Genomic DNA, 19,178 nt, shown 5'->3' with positions numbered 1-19,178 from the left:
GGCAGAATGTTGTGTTTGGGAAATCACGTATGACAGGGATAGGAGAGCTCAGTCTATAGCATGGGAAAAAAGTAATTAAGGAGTGATTGAGGTGGGATTGGAGAGGTGGTGGCTGCTGCCAAGTCCTTTGTCATAGTGCTGCCAATATCAGTTGTATTAGGTGCTCAGAGAGGTCTGCGCATTTCAGCTGGGTCATTCTGCTGGTCCCTGAGGGAGGCTTGCTCTGCTGAGGCTCTCAATCAGTGTGGTGTCAGTGTAGTCCAGCACAGCTGCTCTGTGGTTATGTGGTGTTGGGGGTGACATGATATAAGGAGCACCAGGCTTTCTGCAGAACGGGGGGGACATCACAGCTGCCACTGTGCAGAGAGGGAGGAAGAGAGTGAAGCTGGAGCTGGCTGTAAGAGTGAGAAAGGAATGACCAGGAGAGGCGGTGGACTGAGAAGCAGCTGCTGAAGATGCCTGTGGGAGGCACAGCAGATTGCCAGTGTGCACAGTCACTTATTCTGCCATAAACCTTTATCATAACCTTAGCCAAGTAAAATGTTATAAACACATTTTAAACTGGCATAGGTGTTTGCTCCTATTCTTTGTGACTGATCAGCTCGAGTTCATCCTGGAGATCTGCAGACAGCATTGTTTTGGATCCCAAAGGCAGAGCCTGCCTCTCCTACCACACCGCACACTGAGATTTGCAGAGCTGGTGGATCAGCAGAGTTACAGTAATCTGTCTCGGGGAGTAGTAGTAGGACGGAGGATGAAGGCTGATTAAATTACTGATTACAAATACTGAAATAAATCCACTTGCAAGGAATCTTTGACTTTCATGAAGCCATTAGTCTGTGATTGTGTGACAAGTGATTTCTGTGAATACTTTCATAACTTGTAGGTAGTCACTGAAAGGTTCCTGGTACTTTTTTTACTGGTTTCCTTGTATGGCTACTTGGGAAAGTTTTGCTGCGTGGTTATAATGTAAAAATAATGAACGAGCAAAACCCACTTGTTTTACAAGAGTCAGTGAAAATAAAAATTATTTGGTATTGCTTGAGAAAATCCTGATCAGTAATTGCAGTTTGGTTTGGAAGGAGAAATACTCTAAAGAAGTAGGGTTGGACAACGTCCTTATCATAAAAAACAGATTCCAATGTCATATGACAAACTAGCAGGACTTAGTATTTGGCTCCTTCTGGCAAACAGGCAAACATGCCCCAAGTAGGGTGATCTGGACTGACGTTTGAATGAAGGAGACATCCGGAGCTTGCATCCTTTCCCCAAAGCTATTTCCCTGTCCTTTGTGCCCTTCGTGCCCTTCAAACCTCCTGCCTGAACAAGATCACGACTTTTTCCTTTATAAATCCGGGCTTTGTAGCCTTTCTGGCTTCTGGGAAGGTCTGAGCATTTTTGTGAAGTCAGCGCTAAAGCAAGAAACGGATTGAATTAACTTTCTGGAGTTCTAAGTTCTATTGAACATGAAGACGCTGCTGGGGTGAGCTGACAGAGCAGAGAACGGAGCGGGAGGTCCGCAGGGAAACCAGATGTGCGAGCCGGGGACGGAGGGCGGCGCGGGGGGAGCCGTCCTTGCCGGAGAGCTGGGATCGAGTGCCACCGGGCGGCGGCTGGTGGCCATGGCAGCCGCTGGTCCCTGCAGCTGGAGGTTTGCTTTTTCCTTAGCTCACTTTGTGAAGGGGCGCAGTGCTGACGGGATTAACTCGTGCTAAATCGGCTTGTGGTTTTCTGCTGTTGCGCTAACGTGCGTTTTATCCATCTGTGGTGTGGGGCGTGTTGTGGGCAGCAAGCGCGGCAGTAAAAATCTGACGCTTCGGGTTCATTTCGGGGTTCTGGCATTTTTAGGTTCTTCAGTTTGCTCTTTAAATGGGGAGAGGAGAGCGCGGACAGTTGTTCAGAAAAGACATTTTAAAATGATGGAATTTGGACTCGCATTTCAGTCTGTTTCCTCTGTACTGCCCCAGTTGCGTAAAAGTAGTTTGTAGCGGCTAGACATTGTCCCAAGAAATATCTGCAATGTAGGAGGTTTTCTGCAGGTCAGAACAGCAGATGGCTACATGATGCCTCCTTTTGAACCTTTCCATCTGAGAATGTACTGGTTTGTAGAGGGCATTGCAGGTCAGGCCTTGAGCTGTAGTGAGGCTGCCAGAGGAGCTCCTTGGACCATTTGCAGTCCAGCTGTTACCGACTTTCTGAAAAACCTTTTTTGGCTTATTTTTTAGATGTGTTTGCCTGGTGAACTCTGCCTTGCTTTGTTCTGCTTGTTTTGGTAACTTCATTCAGACCCCTGGCTTTCAAGCAGAAGTTCCTTTTTAATGAGGAATGAAAGAATTGCAGAGATTTGTAATTGATCGTGGCATTGATGAAGGGCTTAACTAGAATGAATTAAGAGAGTCTTGTGGGAAAGCAGGTGGGACAGCCCCTCACTGGGAATTAGTGGAAGGAAATGCTGTTTTTCCCTTTTCTTTCAGGTCAGGCAGGAACAAAGTCAGGAAGCTGGGAGAGGTCAGCAAAGATCCATGGGTTTTTATTGCTCATAAAAGAGTTTTTCTTGTTTTGTTTTCTTTTCCTTTTTCTGATGCAGACTAAAAGGGTGTCTTTGCAGGTTTGTTTTCTGTCATGCTTTTTCTATGGACTAGATTTAGGCTTAAGTCATTTGCTTTGATCTGATTAGACTCTTATTCAGTTCCTGGTAAGACTTGATGACTTGTGCTACAGTAAAATTGTGATAGCTTTTTAAATGGGAAAGATATCACCTTGGTGATTTCTTTCATTCCGGGAAGCATGTGAAGGTAAAACCACAAGAGTTTTATTTCTTACTCCCTCAAACCTGAAACATTTATTAAAAAGTAGTAGGAAGGGAGAATAGGTCAGGAAAGATGACAATTATTCTTTTTATCTGTCCTAGCCCCACCTGAAATATAATGGAAATAAGCATAACTATTATTTCTAGCCAAAGAGGGTAGTATATCTGCATGTTTACTACCACCACGAGCATTTCCCCTGCATGTGACATATGCACAGGAGTGAAAACATTTAAAATAAATGTGTATAGGTGGATCTGTACTGCAAACTCTAAGCTCCAAAAAAACCAGTGTGGCTTTACATGACTTGCTCACTACAGTTAGTCCTGGCTGGATGACAATACCTGTGCTTGAGCAGGTCTGATTGCCAAGTTGGCTGGTCCCTTCTGGTGCTGTTCTAAGCCCTTGTTGCTGAAAGGAGAAAAGGGAAGTACCCGCTAATTGAAGAACAAGAACTCAGAAAAGATTTTTTTTTTTTTTTTTCATTTTATAACTAATCCTTCTGTTTTCACTAGATTTGCTGCTACATTCTTCCTGATAGTGTATCAGTAGTACTGGACTGTAATTGGGTAATACCCGATACAATTGTTCTTTCTTTCTCTGAACAGTGGAAATTTGTTTTGATAACGGGACCTTAGCTCACCTGACCTATCTGGGAAGTGTGGCAGTGTGCCAGGTGTTAATATTCATCTTTTCATTTCTGCTTTGATACATATCAAGGATTCTGATCACAAGTCATTACTTCATAAAAATTTCTAATGGTGTGGGAGTAAAAAACCTTTATTAAATGGCATGAACTTCTGTGCCTGAATGTAATAAAATAATAATTTATGATATATTTTTAGGGATAAGAGATTAAAATGCATATTAATTAAATGAATAATGAAAACCTTTATGAGAATCTCTGATACAAGTTGCAAGTAGCTGTTTAATCAAATTCTTTCTATGGAAAAATGCATTTCATTATAACATAATTAGCACATCTATTGTGTTTTTAATACAACTTGTGCTAAAGTGTGTTTGATCTGGAATTTGCTCATGGCAATTAGCAGTGAAGGAATTGAACTTTTTTGCTTTATTCCAGGCTTTGTAAATTATAAGTGCCATATCTGGGGAAAATTGATGTGATTTTTTTTTTTAAAGCACTAGAATAATCTTGGGAATGTATTGGGGTAGTCATTGTTAGTAGCGAAAAGAAATGGTAAGAAACTGTGCTATCTAAAGCTGCAAATTTAGGGGTAATTTTCTGTCACAGGTGTGTACTGTTCTATCATGTCCGATCTAAATCCTGGACTGTGAGAAAGTTGGAGCTGTTTGTGTACTACGGAGTAATCCTGCTTGCATATATCTGTAGCAGCAGATCAGAGAAGATGACGACAGCAGGTGGTGGTGGTGTCATTCTTTTTTCCCATTGAGGTAGCACCGATAGACCACTCACGTAGTGGGCATATGTGTAGTTCCCCCACAGGTGGGTGGTACGTACTCACCCACAGTGTTAGTACTTTCTGTTCTGCAGTGTGTCCTTTACCATTTGAGAGGAGTACTTTTCTAGTAGGAAAAAAGGGCACGATCTCAGTAAACATGGTGGTTCAAAATCACCCTGATGACTGGCTGCTAAAATACCAAACATCTGCTCAGAAACTGAATGCATCCTGTAGCACTGGCAGATGTGAGCCCTCCAAAGTCAGAGGGTTCAACCTTACCAGCTGCTGAAACCAGACTGGACTGTTGGGGCTTTTCTCTTCCTTACCCCAGGAGCTTTACTGACAGCTTTCCAAAGAGTGGGAGAACACTTCTTTTACAGAGAGTTCTTTGGTGAATTCGTGTCTAGTCTGAGTTCATTTAGAGCCTAGGTACCAGTGTTTTTATGGTTGAGTTCACTGTGGTACAAAGCCTGGTATTGCCTTCTGTGTGAAACTCATTAATGCACAGAAAATCCAAACTTGAGATTGGCTTTTATGTAGTAAAAAAAACCAAACAGTACAGGAATATAAAAAGAAACTATCCAGTGCAAACATCTTTATACAGTGGAACTTGATACAGTGTTCCTTAAAATAGCTTTAGAAAATAGGCTTAAAAATAGCGATTACAGGTAATACTATCTGGATGATGCTTACCGAAGTACTTTACTTACTGCACTAAATAATTTCATAACTAACTTTACCAGTTGATAGCCAATACCTTAGTTACTGATGAAAACCTTAAACTGTAAGTATTATTAGTTAGCATTCTTTATAATACACTAACATGTGGAACCTCAGTAGCATACACTGTTGACTGGATTAAGCAAAACAGAAGAGAATGAACACATTAAAAATAAAACCAAGACTGTCATCCCAAAATGTACTTCTTTTACAAAGGATGTGATCCAAAGCTGATCTAAATGATGGACAGAATTCTACTTAGTTTTCCTTTAGTTCATATTTGAAAATTTGAGTGATTACTTTATTGATGATAGTAGGCATTAGTGTCCAGCTAAGTACTGTATTGGACAACTTTTTACAGTAGTGAGGACTGATGTGAGACCATATTATAGTGCATTGCTATTTCCTGCCAAGAAAGTGTTTTGGGGGAAAGGAGTGTAAATTGGAGATGACATGAATAAGTGAAAAGCAAATTTGTGAGGTTCCACTATAATGGTTTAGGAAAAAAAAAAAGATTTAGTGTTATTTGGTTAGCTACCAAATTTAAATAATCAAATCAACTAAACTAATACGTACAGCTCCAGTACAGATTCTGCAAAATTGAGTATCTGTGTGGTAGGGCTCTGTTCCTGTTGAAGGCAATGGGATTCTGCATTGCCAGAAGCCAGAGACAGGCTATTGTCCTAAGAGACCCGCTTTTTACAAAACGTATTTGGCTGGGTAACTTCTGCATGGGAAGTTTCATTCTGTTCATTCTGTGGCTCTTCATCAGGTGAGAAACTGAACACATGCTTACCAGGGACGTGGTAGTTGCAGCTCCAAAACCTTACTTACATTTGCGGTTCTTTTATGCAGACAAATGAGTGGGTGTGTAGCATTCTGGTTTGAAAGTCTACAATATTTTCCTAGGTGGAAAATACCCGTTTTACAGTACCTGCTTAGAAAAAAATCAAAACAGTTTCACAGTAATGAGGCCCTTCATTTGTTTGTCCCTGAAAAAATACAATTGCTTTAATAATGTTGAACAAAAAACCCTATTCAACCTCTTTAGAAATCTAATGAGACCTATGTTGCCATCTAGAGAGATTTACAGTATTGGAGTCTTAACATTCCCCTGATCTCCACATTTCCTGCCCTGCAGGATATGTTCCATTGAGTAACACTGAGATCCTATTTACAGAAAGAAAAAACAATTTTGCTGCTAGCTAGAGCAAATTCTAGCATGCCAGAAAGGTACCTGAAATCATCATCAGGCTGTTAAAAATGACAGATGAAGCCAGATTGTGCATCTAAAAATCCTGTCTAATTTTATCTTTAGTAACTCATATATGTAGTAGAAGACTATAAAGCAAGAATAATTAATAGATTAGAAAGAAGGAAAAATCATGCCCCTTTTTGAAAGTGATGGAATAATTTCTGATATTAAGTGATAGACCATATGTTCCTCCTCTCCTCTGCTGGGTAAGCATAAGCGTGGAATATCAATAAAGATGTTACAAGAGGGCCAGGCAAACCAGCTGGCTGGAGATACAGGAGGTTATTCAAAACATTCCTTCCCAATGCCAGCGAACCTCTTTGTTCCAGCGGATGGTGACCTTGAATGCATGTAGATGAAAACAGTAGAGGAGGAGAGGAATGAAGGAGAAACTGGGGACAAAACCACTTTTTAAGGAGAAGTGTCTGTCTGGATAGGGAGAGGAGTTATGTCCTAGAAGGCTCGAGCAGGTCCTCGAGCAGCAATTTTGGGGAAAGAACTGAATGTTAGCAAGGATAGCAGTGCTGGGGGAAGTCAATATACGTGATCCATGTGTTTCTTTTTAAACCTACTGCTGTCAGGTTTTTTTTCATGTCTGTTTGAAATCATAGTATGGCTTGGATGAAGAGCTGCGAGTTCTTCTTTGGCCATTGGCAGGCTCTTGAAGTCTATCTGTAGTGGGAGGGAGAAAATTCATGGCTAATTTGAACTTAATACACAAAATCTTCATTTGGTTCTGATCCATACAGCTCAGCTAACATTTTAAACCTGGGTCCCCAGTCATTTAGAAAGTCATAATCAATATCTGAGTCTGAGGAGCCTGATTCCAAAGAACTGAGAGATTCTGCAATGGACTCAGCACCTTCGTAGCCATAAATGTGAAGTGTGTCATATGGCAGCAAATCCCTGTCATTGTCGGCTTCATCCTTCTTAACCTCAATCATCATTTCCATTTCTCCAGCACCAGAAGTTATATTTCCAGGAGGCTTTTGGACTTGTGCATATGGAGAGGGAACTGCTTCCGGCTTTATACCATTCTTGCGGACAGAGTTGAGTACAGACACATCATAGCTGGTGGTATCCATTTCACCACCACCTTCTTCATCGTAAGTGACAAGCTGCTCATGAATCTCTGCCACATTCCTCCCAAGACCGCTCAAATCCTTCTTGTGTCTCTTTCTTAGAAGAATTAGCAATGTGATTACTGCAAAGAAAACTTAGATGAGCACATGTAAATAGAGAAGGAAGTAAACCAAATTGCATTTAAGATATGTAACAGAGTCTGAAATGTTTTTTTCCCACAGTGAATTTTTTTAAACAAATATTTATTAATAAAATAGTGTAAAATGCTGTTTAACTGTAGGATTTGTGTGTTCTCAAAGCAGTTCAGTCTGTACAGGAATTGTACAACTGACTCTTGAGCTGGAATCACAAGTACAAATACATAGTGTCAAAAATTCATTGAATCAACTACAGCCTTGAACTGGTAAATCTTTCAATGCCAGGCATCAAATGCTACTTATGTGGTAATTGCAAAGAAGGCCTCTTCTCAAGCAAGAAAAAATGTTGCCCCTTCTCTGATAGATTCCAAATACAGCAAATAGGTACTGGTCTGCTGATCTGTTACAGATTTATTTATGTATATATGTTCGCTGTACTGTTGAAAGGGTTTCCAGACTAGTTCAACCTTTGGCAACAGGAATCCTATTGTTATTGCCCCAGCACAAATTTCCTGTTTTATAGCTGCATGTGAGCCTAGTAACAGTAAATCAAGTATATTATGCATACGTGCAATAACCTTTCCAGTGACTCAGCCTTTCCAGTAGAATGAACAGCTTTGTAGCTGAAACTATGCTAACAGGCCAAATAGAAAGAGCAAGTGACATGAATCAAATAGTTGCAGTATTTCTGACTTTGTGACCATTTTATAGCCACAAAGCTTTTGTAGATCTCAGTTAAGAAAAAACAAAACAAAACAATCCCTACATTTTAAGTCAGAGAACATTACAAAAGTCAAATACTTACCAATGATTGTGAAAATACAGATGAAAATTGCCACCAGTGCTTGTATACTAACTCCAACTTGTTTAGCTCTTTCCTCACAAAAAGTGAAGTTGCCTTTTTCATTACACTTGCAGACACTGATGACAAGTGTATTTGTGCTGCTGAGCTCAGGATCACCGTTGTCTGAGATGATGACAGGCAGGTAGTGGATTTTGGCAAGTTCACGATTAAACTGTCCATATTTGACAGTGATATTAGCTGTGTTATCTGGAAGAAGTAACGACATCTAATTAAGTGATAATCTCTACCAGATTTTCCTTATAGATCATCAGTCAGCTGGTACATCTTCCCCTTAGATAGAGCCAGCCTTCAGAGAACCAAGTGAAACTTGGGTGGCAACAAACATTTTTTTTCAGTAAATTAAGCCTTTAAAAATAAATTGTTACTTAGCACAGCTACACCAATCATAGGTCATTGCTACAGCTTTTCTTCCCTGTGTCCTAGTGTCTCACTTTGGCTAGCTGAGAAAACGCATTGCAGGGATACGCTACCATAGTTCTCAACCAAGGAGAAGTTGCTATCTTCTGTGGCCAGGGAGTATTTGAAGAAACCTCTAGGTGATATTTCATCTTTGTCAGTAGCTGAAATCCTGACGATGACCTACGAAGATGGAAGAGATCATAATTTTCAGTATACATTGCCTCCAGTGATAAAACCGCTTACAGTATTTAAGTTAGAGCTAGGCTCTGCATCCTGTATAACCCTTCAGTAAAGGGCAGGACAAATATATCCTGTGATGCTCCTCTTCAAGTTCTTTCAAGGCAAGTAATTTCCTTGTAGGTCCTCAAAAAGAGCAGTCTTGCCCCTTTACTCACAAGTGGGAAACAGAAGAGGAAGTCTTGTGTAATTAAAGCATAAAAAAAGTCTTATGCTCAAAGACATATGGTTCATTTAAATTCCTAAGATGGCTGTCTTCTAAAGTGTTCAACTTACGTAGGACTCTCATTCATTGAATATCATTGAGACTGCCACTCTTGAATTACATGCTTGTTTTTGAAAACCTCAACCTGGGGTAGATTAGATGTATAAAATATAAAAAAATGTGTATGATTATGTCCTAAAGGTATTTTAAAAAATAAATTAATGGTGAAATAATACCTTGTGTGTTCTAACAGATTCCATTAGAGAGTCCAGTCTGTGACAAAGTCTCTTAATTAAACAGACATTACGTGTATGGGCTAAATACTTGTCTCTGAGGCCAAACATCTAAAACCAGAAATACTAACACTATTTGTGCATGCAGATACTTGCACTCTGATGAATACTACAATAACGTTTTATGCAGCAACGTTTCTCTTAGTATTTTGAAATGGTTTCATTCTCAGTATCATGTATGAACATTTGTGTGATAAAACTGAATTGCTAATTTTTGCTCTGTGATGCTTGACTGCTAATGCACGTACATACTCAAAAGTCTGGAGGGAGAGGAACTGTGCAGCCCATGTGCATAAGCAGAAAGAAGTCAATATTCCAACAGTGTAAAGTCCTGAAGAGAGATTTCTGACCATTGATGTTTTGGAAAGCAGTGAAATGATCGGGTGCTTGGGTATGAAAACTGAGACTAACTTTTATTAAAAGACATCTTTTGCTTGAGCTTGCAAGTAGATAATTCAGGTTTAAGGGAGAAACTCTTCCTCCTGTCTCACCTTTCCTGGTGCAGCATTTTCACACACTCTGGGTTCCTCGGGATAAACAAGTTCTGGAGCATTATCATTTTCATCAGTAACTATTACATGAACTTGGGCATGTGATTCTCTGTCAGAAAGACGGCCTGAAATGACAACAACAGTACAGGTCTCCGAGATGTCTGGAATCTCAGTGCTGTCTAGTTCCACCTTTCCACTGTTTGTGTCCACCTCTGTGCCTCCTGCATGACATGCATGGAGAGGTTCTACCTCCATCATACAATTAAACTTTGCCTTTGACAGATCCAAATATTTTCCTAAAACTCTCCTATTGGGCTAAATTATCAAGGTTCTATGAGGAAGAAAATGGCAATTGCTTCCTTATTCTTCACACTGTGTGGCTAGGGGATCCAGCATCGTTCCCTGGCACTAAAGCAACAGGTACAGAACAGGCCATGTTTATATTATTAAATATCTTTCACCCTCCAGAAAAGGCCGGTCTCCCCCAGACTGACTTGGGACTGGCCTCCGGGCCTGCCCTGTTTCCTGAACCCAAGTGAAGCTATGCGGGAATGCCTGCGCCGCGATGCTCCCCGGGTGGCAGCGTGGGAAGGGGGATTTTGTAACTCTGTGTAGGTGGGTGAAGCTGGCTGGCATGTTTCTGCTCTAACCACAGGCTTACCCTGGTTTCCTAAGCTGCTTCCTCCCCTCACGCCCTTTCTGTTCCTTGTAACAAACTGAATGCATTTTCAGCATAAATAGCTAGGGGCCAAATCTTAAAACTGTATTTGACCTATTTGTAGGTACTCATTTGATTTGGAAGATTATTGTTCAAACCCTGCAAGCATCCCTTTCACCGTAGCTCGGTGGAAACAGACTGTCGGGTCGTGGCTTTCCTTTTTGATAAGCTACAGTCCTGCTGTAAAGTTGTACACTGATTTCTTTCAAATGGAGAATTGGATAGCACTTACCATCTTCAAGGATTTCCTGAGCTGCTACAGTGATGTTGTATGAGGAACTGAATTCTCTGTCCAGGGGCTTGGGAAGTTGAATAATTCCAGTATCGGATACCCTAATATAGTCTCCATTAGGACTAGCTCTTCGTCGAATAAATCTGTATTTTGTTTAAAAACAGATATGTCAATGCAAGAGTGATAATACTGTGTTTCCACTTCAGTTCTTCATAGTGGAAGGTCAGGGAGGTTTTGTGTGACAAATTACATTAATATCTTGACCAGGTGGTCTCAGAATATTTCCCTAAAATTATGCAAGCTGTGAGAGCGAAATATATCTGTTGGAAAAAGTTTCCAGATTACTATCTTTTGCTCTTTCAGAAGTCTATTTTCTTTTCAAAGCACATGCTTGAGAGAGTTATTACAATAAAAAATGTAACAGTAAATTATAACCATGTAAAGATATCCAGGATTATGCATTTTCCTGTAAATGTGCAAATGTTTTACCAATAAGTTTATGTGGTAATTACATGGGTAAATGTAATTTATGTTCATATTTGTTGGTTATCATATATAACCATGGCTGCAGTGCTGGAAAAATCAAAATTTTTTTTTTTTGGCATGCAGATTCTGAAAAATAGGGCCAAAGTCTCAGTTCTTTGTCAAATTCTTGGAACCATTAACAAATTCTCTACTTTAAAATAGAATTACTAAAGCTGGTGTTGTATTACCTGATTTTCCGTTTAGCTGCATCAGGGTCGTGTGCCCAAACTGAACCAAGTGTTCTTATTTCTGGATCATTTTCCCTTACTTTAAATTCATATGGTAGTTTAGTGAAGACAGGAGGCTCATCAACATCAGTGACTTCAATGGTGACTGTTGAAATGCTCCTAGAGCCACCGGATTTAAAATAGCGAAGATCAACTGTGGGATCTGTTGCTTCAATGTCAAATCTGTATTCTGCTACTTTTTCGAAGTCCAGGGGCTAAAAAAGAGGCAAACACAGATATTCTTCCTTTGGAGATGTCTAAGTAAACTTTGCATTAGCTATCTATGCAAATTTAAGCTCTGTGCACTAATTCATGTTTGGAAATATTACCAGATTGCATCTTAGCTAGACTCTTGGGAGACCATTTCCAAACTGAACTTCTCTTTCACAGAGTGGCTTGAGCAACTTCTGGTTTTGAACAGATTCATCCAGTATTCTAAGTTCAGCAAGTATTTCTTCGTTTTAAGTAATTTTGTTTTTATAATTCTGTAACTACCAAAACTTGTTTAGCTCCTTTTTCTCAATGGTTGGGGACCAGATTCCCCTCCTCTTGGCTAGGCTTTCTGTCCTGAAGTAATTCAGGACAGACTTCATAGCTGCGCTGACTGATAGCTGGGGCATTGAGTGATAAACGACATCTGTTTCCTTGTTTTTCCCATTGACTGAGATTATAGGAGGAGTCACACAATGGAAGGAAGGCAGGAGCTAGGTCAGTAAGAAATGCCCAAGCTATCGCTCATTTCAAAGTTTGGGTCCCTTTGCATTGTTGCCTAAGATTATACACAGTAGTTAATTGTAGTGACTCTTGTTTTACTCTTAGAGTAGACATTGTAAATGGAAGTGATAGTGCTTATCTAGCAGCTGAAATTTTATCTCATATGGCTGCATATTTAAAATTATTACATGTGCATGGCCAAAATAATGTTACAAAACAGTGGGGTGAACTTTGCCCACTGCATTTTAAAAGATGAGCTGATTCCAGTGTGTGTACGTGTGGGGTCTCTTATTGCTCCTCCTCTGGGCAGAAGTTGCAAGCAATGTGTTCCTCAGGTCCTGGAAAGACCAGGAGAAGGGCTACGTTTGGTGAAAGCAAGCTGCTTACACCTAGTGTGACCACAGCTGAAGACTTTACCGCTGGTCTTGGAATACTTGGTACTTTTTTTCCTTAAAGTTTTCTCTTCTTAATGACATTTTTAGACTTAACAGTTAGAGAGAGACGTTTGGAAGTGAAAAACACATTCCTGTCAATCTGAGGATTACAGGAGGTGATTTATAGTCCTCCCTCCTCTTTTTTTTTAACTGTAAGTCAATGAAATCAATGAACTCTTGGCTTGGCAGTGCTCTGTGTAATGCAGGAATGTCCCTTGGTACAAATCCAGTAGGTCTGAGAATTAAAAAACAAAGAGCAAACCATAATAAAGGCTTTGGAGAGTCTGGGCCCTCTTAAAGAATTACAAGGAATTAGTGGGGAAGCTCTGAAAAGACCCTGAGGAAGGTAAAGAGCTGTGGCTCAGATCGGACAATGTGCCAAACTGTAAAGAGCACTTTTAGAAGAGTGGTCAGATGGACTTGTTCACATTTTCTGCTTTGGTTTCACTTGGGCTGCAGAAGGGGAAGATTCTTTGACTTGGTCAGTTGGTTCAACTCAAAATCTCTGACTCTTTGAAGCATCCAAGTACCTGAAGTTTGAGAGCAGCCTGAAGCATGTAACCTGAACATCTGACATAGTCCCCATTGCACCCTGCAGTAATTCTAGATTTTCCCAGGACTGGCAGTTGAAATGGACTAGTAAATCACCTTCTTCTCACACTGCTTAGAGAGCAGGGTTTTCAGGATGAATGTATTTCATGCTGACTTCCACACATTTCCATTTTTTCCTGCCACTGGTCCAAAACTGAATCAAACACTCTTGTTACACATGGGGAAAAAAAAAAATCATCTTTGTTACTGGGAAAAGTACCTTCTTTGGCCTAATGATTCCTTCATTTGTGAACGGATTTGCTACAATTTCAAAGGTGTCCCTGTAATCTCCTCTGACAAAACTGTATTTCGTATTTCTATGTTGTGGTTCATCAACATCTTCTACTTTGACTCTGCCAACTTCTCCTCCTACTGAAATGTTTTCAGGAACTTTAAAGTGAAATGATGCTGTTAAAAAAAAAACACAAAACAAAACCAACAATAAAAAAGACATAAAGAGTGTGTACATGGAAGTTAGAACTTAGTTAAAAATTGTTCTTAGTTTATGGATGTACAGAAAAATATGTCATTGAGAATTCAGCATTATGTATCTCTACAGACAGCACTTTGATGTATTTTTTATAAAAGTATAATTAATTCTCAAAATTGTCAAGATCTTGTACAAAGTGATGAAATTAATACTGATTTTTATTTTCTTCTCTAGGTGTGCGTCAGCCAGGAAATGTAGCTAGGGCTGAAATGCAGAAGACCTTCTGAATATGTAAGATTCTCTTGTCCACTTTTAAGAAAAGTTGAATTGTGATGATCTCTGACATGGATTTGTTACAGTTGTGTCAACCCTTGTTTTCCAAATGATACAGCACTTCCATTATACTTACGGTGTTTGAATACCGGGAAGTTGTCGTTGATGTCTGTTAAAGTAATAATGACTGTAGCTGTGCTTGAATCCCCAGAAGACCCTGGAGCATCTTTTGCTTTAACAATAATTTCATATGTTGATTGATTCTCTCTGTCTAAATCAGCCCTTGTTGTAGAAATCACACCTTTGAAAAAATAACATTGAATATGATTAGATTTTGCAGCATGTCCAACATCTCCTAATTTTGCCAGCAAATTTTTGTCTTATGCCACACTTTCAGCTTCAAGTAGTATTTTTACAGTGGTATTTTTCTAAGGCTAGAAACATTAGAAATCTTTCTACATGATGGAATATTTGGGAGATTTTGTACAATACATTCCTTTAAACTGATCTTTGCTGCTTAGAAGCAGTCTAATGATGTCTAAACTTGGCCACTACAGCATCTAGAGAGTTTGTCTGAGCACCTCTGTCTGAGTTATTTGCTCCAGAGGAGTACAATGGTTGCAAGAGATACTGACATTATTTTTAAAACTGGGTGAAATTTAAACAAGAAAGTTTAGGAAAGCAAATGGCTGTTGATTATTGAATGCTGCTTCAGAATTTATGTATTCCCTTTTCCTGTTTTGTCAAAGGAATGGTAACTATGCTAAACTGAAAACATAAACTTATATTAGCTCCTAGTCAGTCTCTTCATCAGTGGGAAAAAAATGACTTTTTGTTTTCTCGCTTAGTTCACGGCACCTGATATCCTGGCTTTATTAGTTCATTTCCAGATGCAGACAGTGGCATTGTGTGAGTGTGAATGAAAAATCTTTCTAAATTATGGTTAAAATTATATTTTTGAGTTATTATCTGCCTTTTCGAGAATGACAAAGGCTTAAACCTGTGTTTTCTTCAAAGTGTAAGGTAAGGACAAAGTGTAAGGACATGTGCTTATCTGACCTACCAGAGTCATCAACTGTGAAGTATTCGTCTCCTTTAATGACTTGGTAGGTAACCGTAGCATGACCTGTAACTGTAGGGTCATCAGCATCTACAGCTGTCACTTTGGTGACTGAGGTTCCTAGAAAAGGATTTTCGAACATTTATTTAGTATAAATTCTGCTTTTTAACCAGAGACATGAAGGGAAATGAGTGATGGAAGAACATACCTACTGGCGACATTTCTGGGACAGATCCGTTGAATACTTTTTGTACAAACACAGGGACATTGTCATTGATATCATAAACCTTGATAATGAATTTAGATGGGGGTTCCAGAGACTGGTTGTTTCTTCTGTCAATAATGAGAGCTGTCAGCTCATATTCTGCTTTCTTTTCTCTGTCTAGCCTCTCAAACGCATACACGTCACCGCTGGTTTCTTCCACTTTAAAAATGGTGTTGGCATATTCACCTTCAATAATATACTTAGCATTGTTGTTCCTTACACTTGATGTGATCTGGAAGGAAAGTATAATTCAAAGAGATAAAAGCGGGCTTTGGTATCTGGGTGCAACACAGTTTCTACCAGAAGATACACACGATCAGGACTTCTTCAGACTCAGTTTGAAACCAGAATAGCCATCAAGACTTTTGATGTCAGCTGCAGTATTGCTGACCACCACAGCAGCTGCAAGCATGCAGGTTTATAGGATGAAACTTGCATCCAGACTGAAACTTGCTTGCTTATATATCAAGAAACATTTTTTTTTAGATCATATCTCGTATTTCCTAAAGATATAAATTGTTCATGCAGTTAACACATACAAATCATTAACATCATTATGTCTGAAATAACAAGTGCCACCAGGTTCAGTTTGAACTATTCTTGTTTGCAAGTAACCTTCTGAACTTAGCAGAGATTTTGCTTAGATTTCACAGAATTACAGAATCAAATCTATATTCACAGCTACTGACATTATTCAGCGTAAGTGTCTATTACTTAGCATTTAGCAGAATTCCTGCCATAGCTGACAGCTTTCTTATGTTTAGTCACTTGCAGTTTTTTAGTAGTCAGTCTTTAGGCTCATGCTATGACAGTAAGATTCAATTTCCACCCCATAGATTTTAAAATTTAAGATTATATGCAGTGCAAGAGGGATGGGGTAAAAGGAATGAACATTAATCAGTTTTAAAATGTGATTTAATCCAATCCCAAATGGTTTTGCACATTATTTAATCTGCAAATAATCTGACGATTCTTCCCTTTCTATACCTTCCCCCATCTATGGACACTGATAGAAGGTTTAAACCACAATTTTCCATGCACTATATCAGCATTCTTATTTCAACAAGCTATTTATCAATAATTGCTGGGTTTGACCAAGAATTTCTAGTCTTTTGTTACTGATGGTATCATAAATTGCAGCTGCTTGGTATTCAAGATTTGATTTATTCTGTAGTTGTCATTTACTGTTGAACAGTCTTTCGTTTCTGTTTTCTATTTTGAAATGTGTCATTAAAATTTTCTTCCCTCATTCCACATACTTAATCATGCTTCTGGCTGCTGGGGCTGCTGAAGAACAGTTTACAACTCTGGAGATGTAACGTGAGAAATAACATCACCCTTGTCTCAAAGATAGTGTAGTCTGTGCTTTCTTTCTCAATTTTTATTTACTTATTTAGAGTAAAAGGTATAGACTTCCAAGAATGCCTTCTCTAAAACTGAGGATGAACATACAAAGGAAAGCATCCAAGGTCATGAAAGATAAAATCAAAATGTATCAGCATATTCCTGCAGCTGTCACTCAGTTCTGCCACGCTGCTGCTGTGGCCTTTTTTAAAGGGTTTATCAAGTGTTCAATTCTGCAAATGCAATGCACTGAACACAACCATTGCAAAAGTAATCAGAAGTATTCCACTGTTGAAAGACCACAGAGCACAGTACAAAGTGAATTACTCTCATTTAGGACAGCTCCAGGAATAGAAGCGTTCTCCTCAATCTGCTACTGAATTGGTCTGAAATGAAACAGAGATACCCTGTGTTAGCTGAGAGTACCCTATGGCCTCTTTTCTCTTTCTCTCGTGCTTTCTGCCAGCGGGCAGCACTGATCCAGAAAGGTCTGTTTCACTTTGCCGAGACAGCCTTGACAGATGGTGATTGTTGTACATGGGAGGAAAACGTACAACTGCATTTATCTGAAAAGTGTCAAAGTAGTTCAATTTGAAAGACTAGATTGGAAGAACTTTGTCTGGGTGATATGCAGTTAATCATAGGATTTTATGAGTGCTGCCCTGAAGAAAATGAGTTTACAGGCAGGTCAATGCTCGTTATTATTTTAAAGAATTATTTTCTTTCAGTCTGTGAAACAAATTTTTTGATTGTGTAACAGTATTCCTAAACTTAGCCCTTATGTTTTGTATCCAAGCTGAGAGATGTAAACTGTATGTTTTTTAATGCATATGTTTTTATTAGCTGATCTCCTAGGTTTTTGAAAGAATCTTGAGCTGCCAGAAAAATCCTGACAGACATCAGCCACCAGACTTCCTTCCTAACTGTGCACCTGCATGCAATACAATTGTTTCTGCACTCCGGATGCTTCATACTTGCCATTCTCTAAAATTTATTTGCATTCTTCAAAAGAATTAGAATCCCTTTGACATTATTCTTGATTTACTCTGTGTCCACATTCTTAAGATTTTAACACATTAGTATGTTGGTATTAATTTCCATTTCTTTTTCCTTTTTTTCTCTTCTATTCTGCCTAGACTGCAAACAAGTAATACATTTCAAGATACTCATTTGCTGCCTGCATTTCTAATTATTTGTTGCTAGCAGACTGCTATTTACCTTCCCAACGTGGTGTGGTAATGGTGTATCAATCTCTTCTTTGATATGCATTTGGTTCCATATCCAGTCTCTCTTCAGTCTTTTATGACTGGCATTGTTTGAAGAAAAGTTCTGGTTTGTTTTCTGACTTTCTTTGTCAGCAAATGCTGGAGCCAAGAACAGGGAGAAAAGTAGAATAAGGTGGTTCATCATCTTCTGTAGCCTAGAAAGTAATATAAAATACGAAAACTATATAAGTAACAACAGAATCAGATTAATCAGAGAGAGCACACATAGAAGCGCAATGGACTTTCCTTCTATAGGAAAGTTTGATTACTTTCTGTATTTCTTTTCATCTGCCTTAGCACCAAATTTTGAAATACCAGGCTTCTTCCTTCCACAAAACAGTTTTAACTAGATGACAACTCTAAAAACCAACAAAAATAATTTAATGAAATAAAAAACGTGCAAGTTTTGAAAGCTAGCATAAAAGCCAGCATCCACTTGAGCTACCATAGTTAATATGAAGAGAAGATTCCATAGCAAAGATCACCCATTGTGCATTGTGGAAAGTGTAGTCTGGCTGCAGAGCATAGCACATGGGGAGAATAGCCATGGGAAGCAACACCAAGGCTGAGCCAGATCAAAGTGTATGTTAACTCAACTTGAAATGAAATGTTCCAGCTTGACAAGCCCAAATTCAATGTTTTGACTTGCCCTGACACAAAATATGCTGTAGTCAATATCTTCATATGGAAAATATTGATTTAGAATAAAATCTGGGGTTTTTTTGTGGAAAAAATGATTCATGTGAAATTTTCAATCAATTCCAAGTACAATATAGCAAATTATCTTGCTCAGAGAGCTCATTTATTGATTCAATTCCATGTCTTTTGAAACATTTGAAGGCACATAGAAAGTTCCTTTGTCCCCTATTCTCAGGTTTTACCATCTACACAATGATAATTTGTGAAATTATTCTCAGGTGAAACCATATTTTTGCATCATATGTTAATATTTGCAAACCTTAGGCCTGACTTTCATATCAGATTGAGAAGTTATTTTAATGTAGCAAAGCTGATTAATTTTCTTACTAAATTCCCCCTTCCCAATATAAAGAACTGTCACGGAACTTTAACACTCAAATAATCAGACTTTAAATTACACATAAATTACTTTCCATTAGCTTTTAGGAGCTGTCAGCATGCACATCAAAAATAAAACCGTTAATTGTGATAGAGAAGTTGACATC

General features: G+C 38.9%; 1 protein-coding gene across 2 annotated transcripts in view; it reads right to left on the bottom strand.

Moving 5' to 3' along the window:
• Positions 1-4,745: 4,745 nt before the first annotated feature.
• Positions 4,746-19,178, bottom strand: part of CDH5 (cadherin 5) — a 30,225-nt gene continuing 15,792 nt past the window's right edge. For both annotated transcript variants that reach the window (XM_009921307.2, XM_069793424.1), the window contains exons 2-12: positions 17,948-18,149; positions 15,329-15,617; positions 15,124-15,240; positions 14,197-14,361; positions 13,578-13,765; positions 11,580-11,833; positions 10,867-11,009; positions 9,917-10,041; positions 8,762-8,870; positions 8,232-8,477; positions 4,746-7,410 (exon numbers count right to left, since the gene is read on the bottom strand). In XM_009921307.2, the coding sequence (XP_009919609.2) occupies positions 6,917-7,410; positions 8,232-8,477; positions 8,762-8,870; positions 9,917-10,041; positions 10,867-11,009; positions 11,580-11,833; positions 13,578-13,765; positions 14,197-14,361; positions 15,124-15,240; positions 15,329-15,617; positions 17,948-18,139 (2,322 nt within the window). In that variant the 5' untranslated portion in view covers positions 18,140-18,149 and the 3' untranslated portion in view covers positions 4,746-6,916. The remainder of the gene's footprint in view (positions 7,411-8,231; positions 8,478-8,761; positions 8,871-9,916; positions 10,042-10,866; positions 11,010-11,579; positions 11,834-13,577; positions 13,766-14,196; positions 14,362-15,123; positions 15,241-15,328; positions 15,618-17,947; positions 18,150-19,178) is intronic.

Source organism: Haliaeetus albicilla, chromosome 10, assembly GCF_947461875.1.
Source record: "Haliaeetus albicilla chromosome 10, bHalAlb1.1, whole genome shotgun sequence".
Taxonomy (NCBI): domain Eukaryota; kingdom Metazoa; phylum Chordata; class Aves; order Accipitriformes; family Accipitridae; genus Haliaeetus; species Haliaeetus albicilla.
This window is presented reverse-complemented; position numbering and strand designations above follow the sequence as displayed.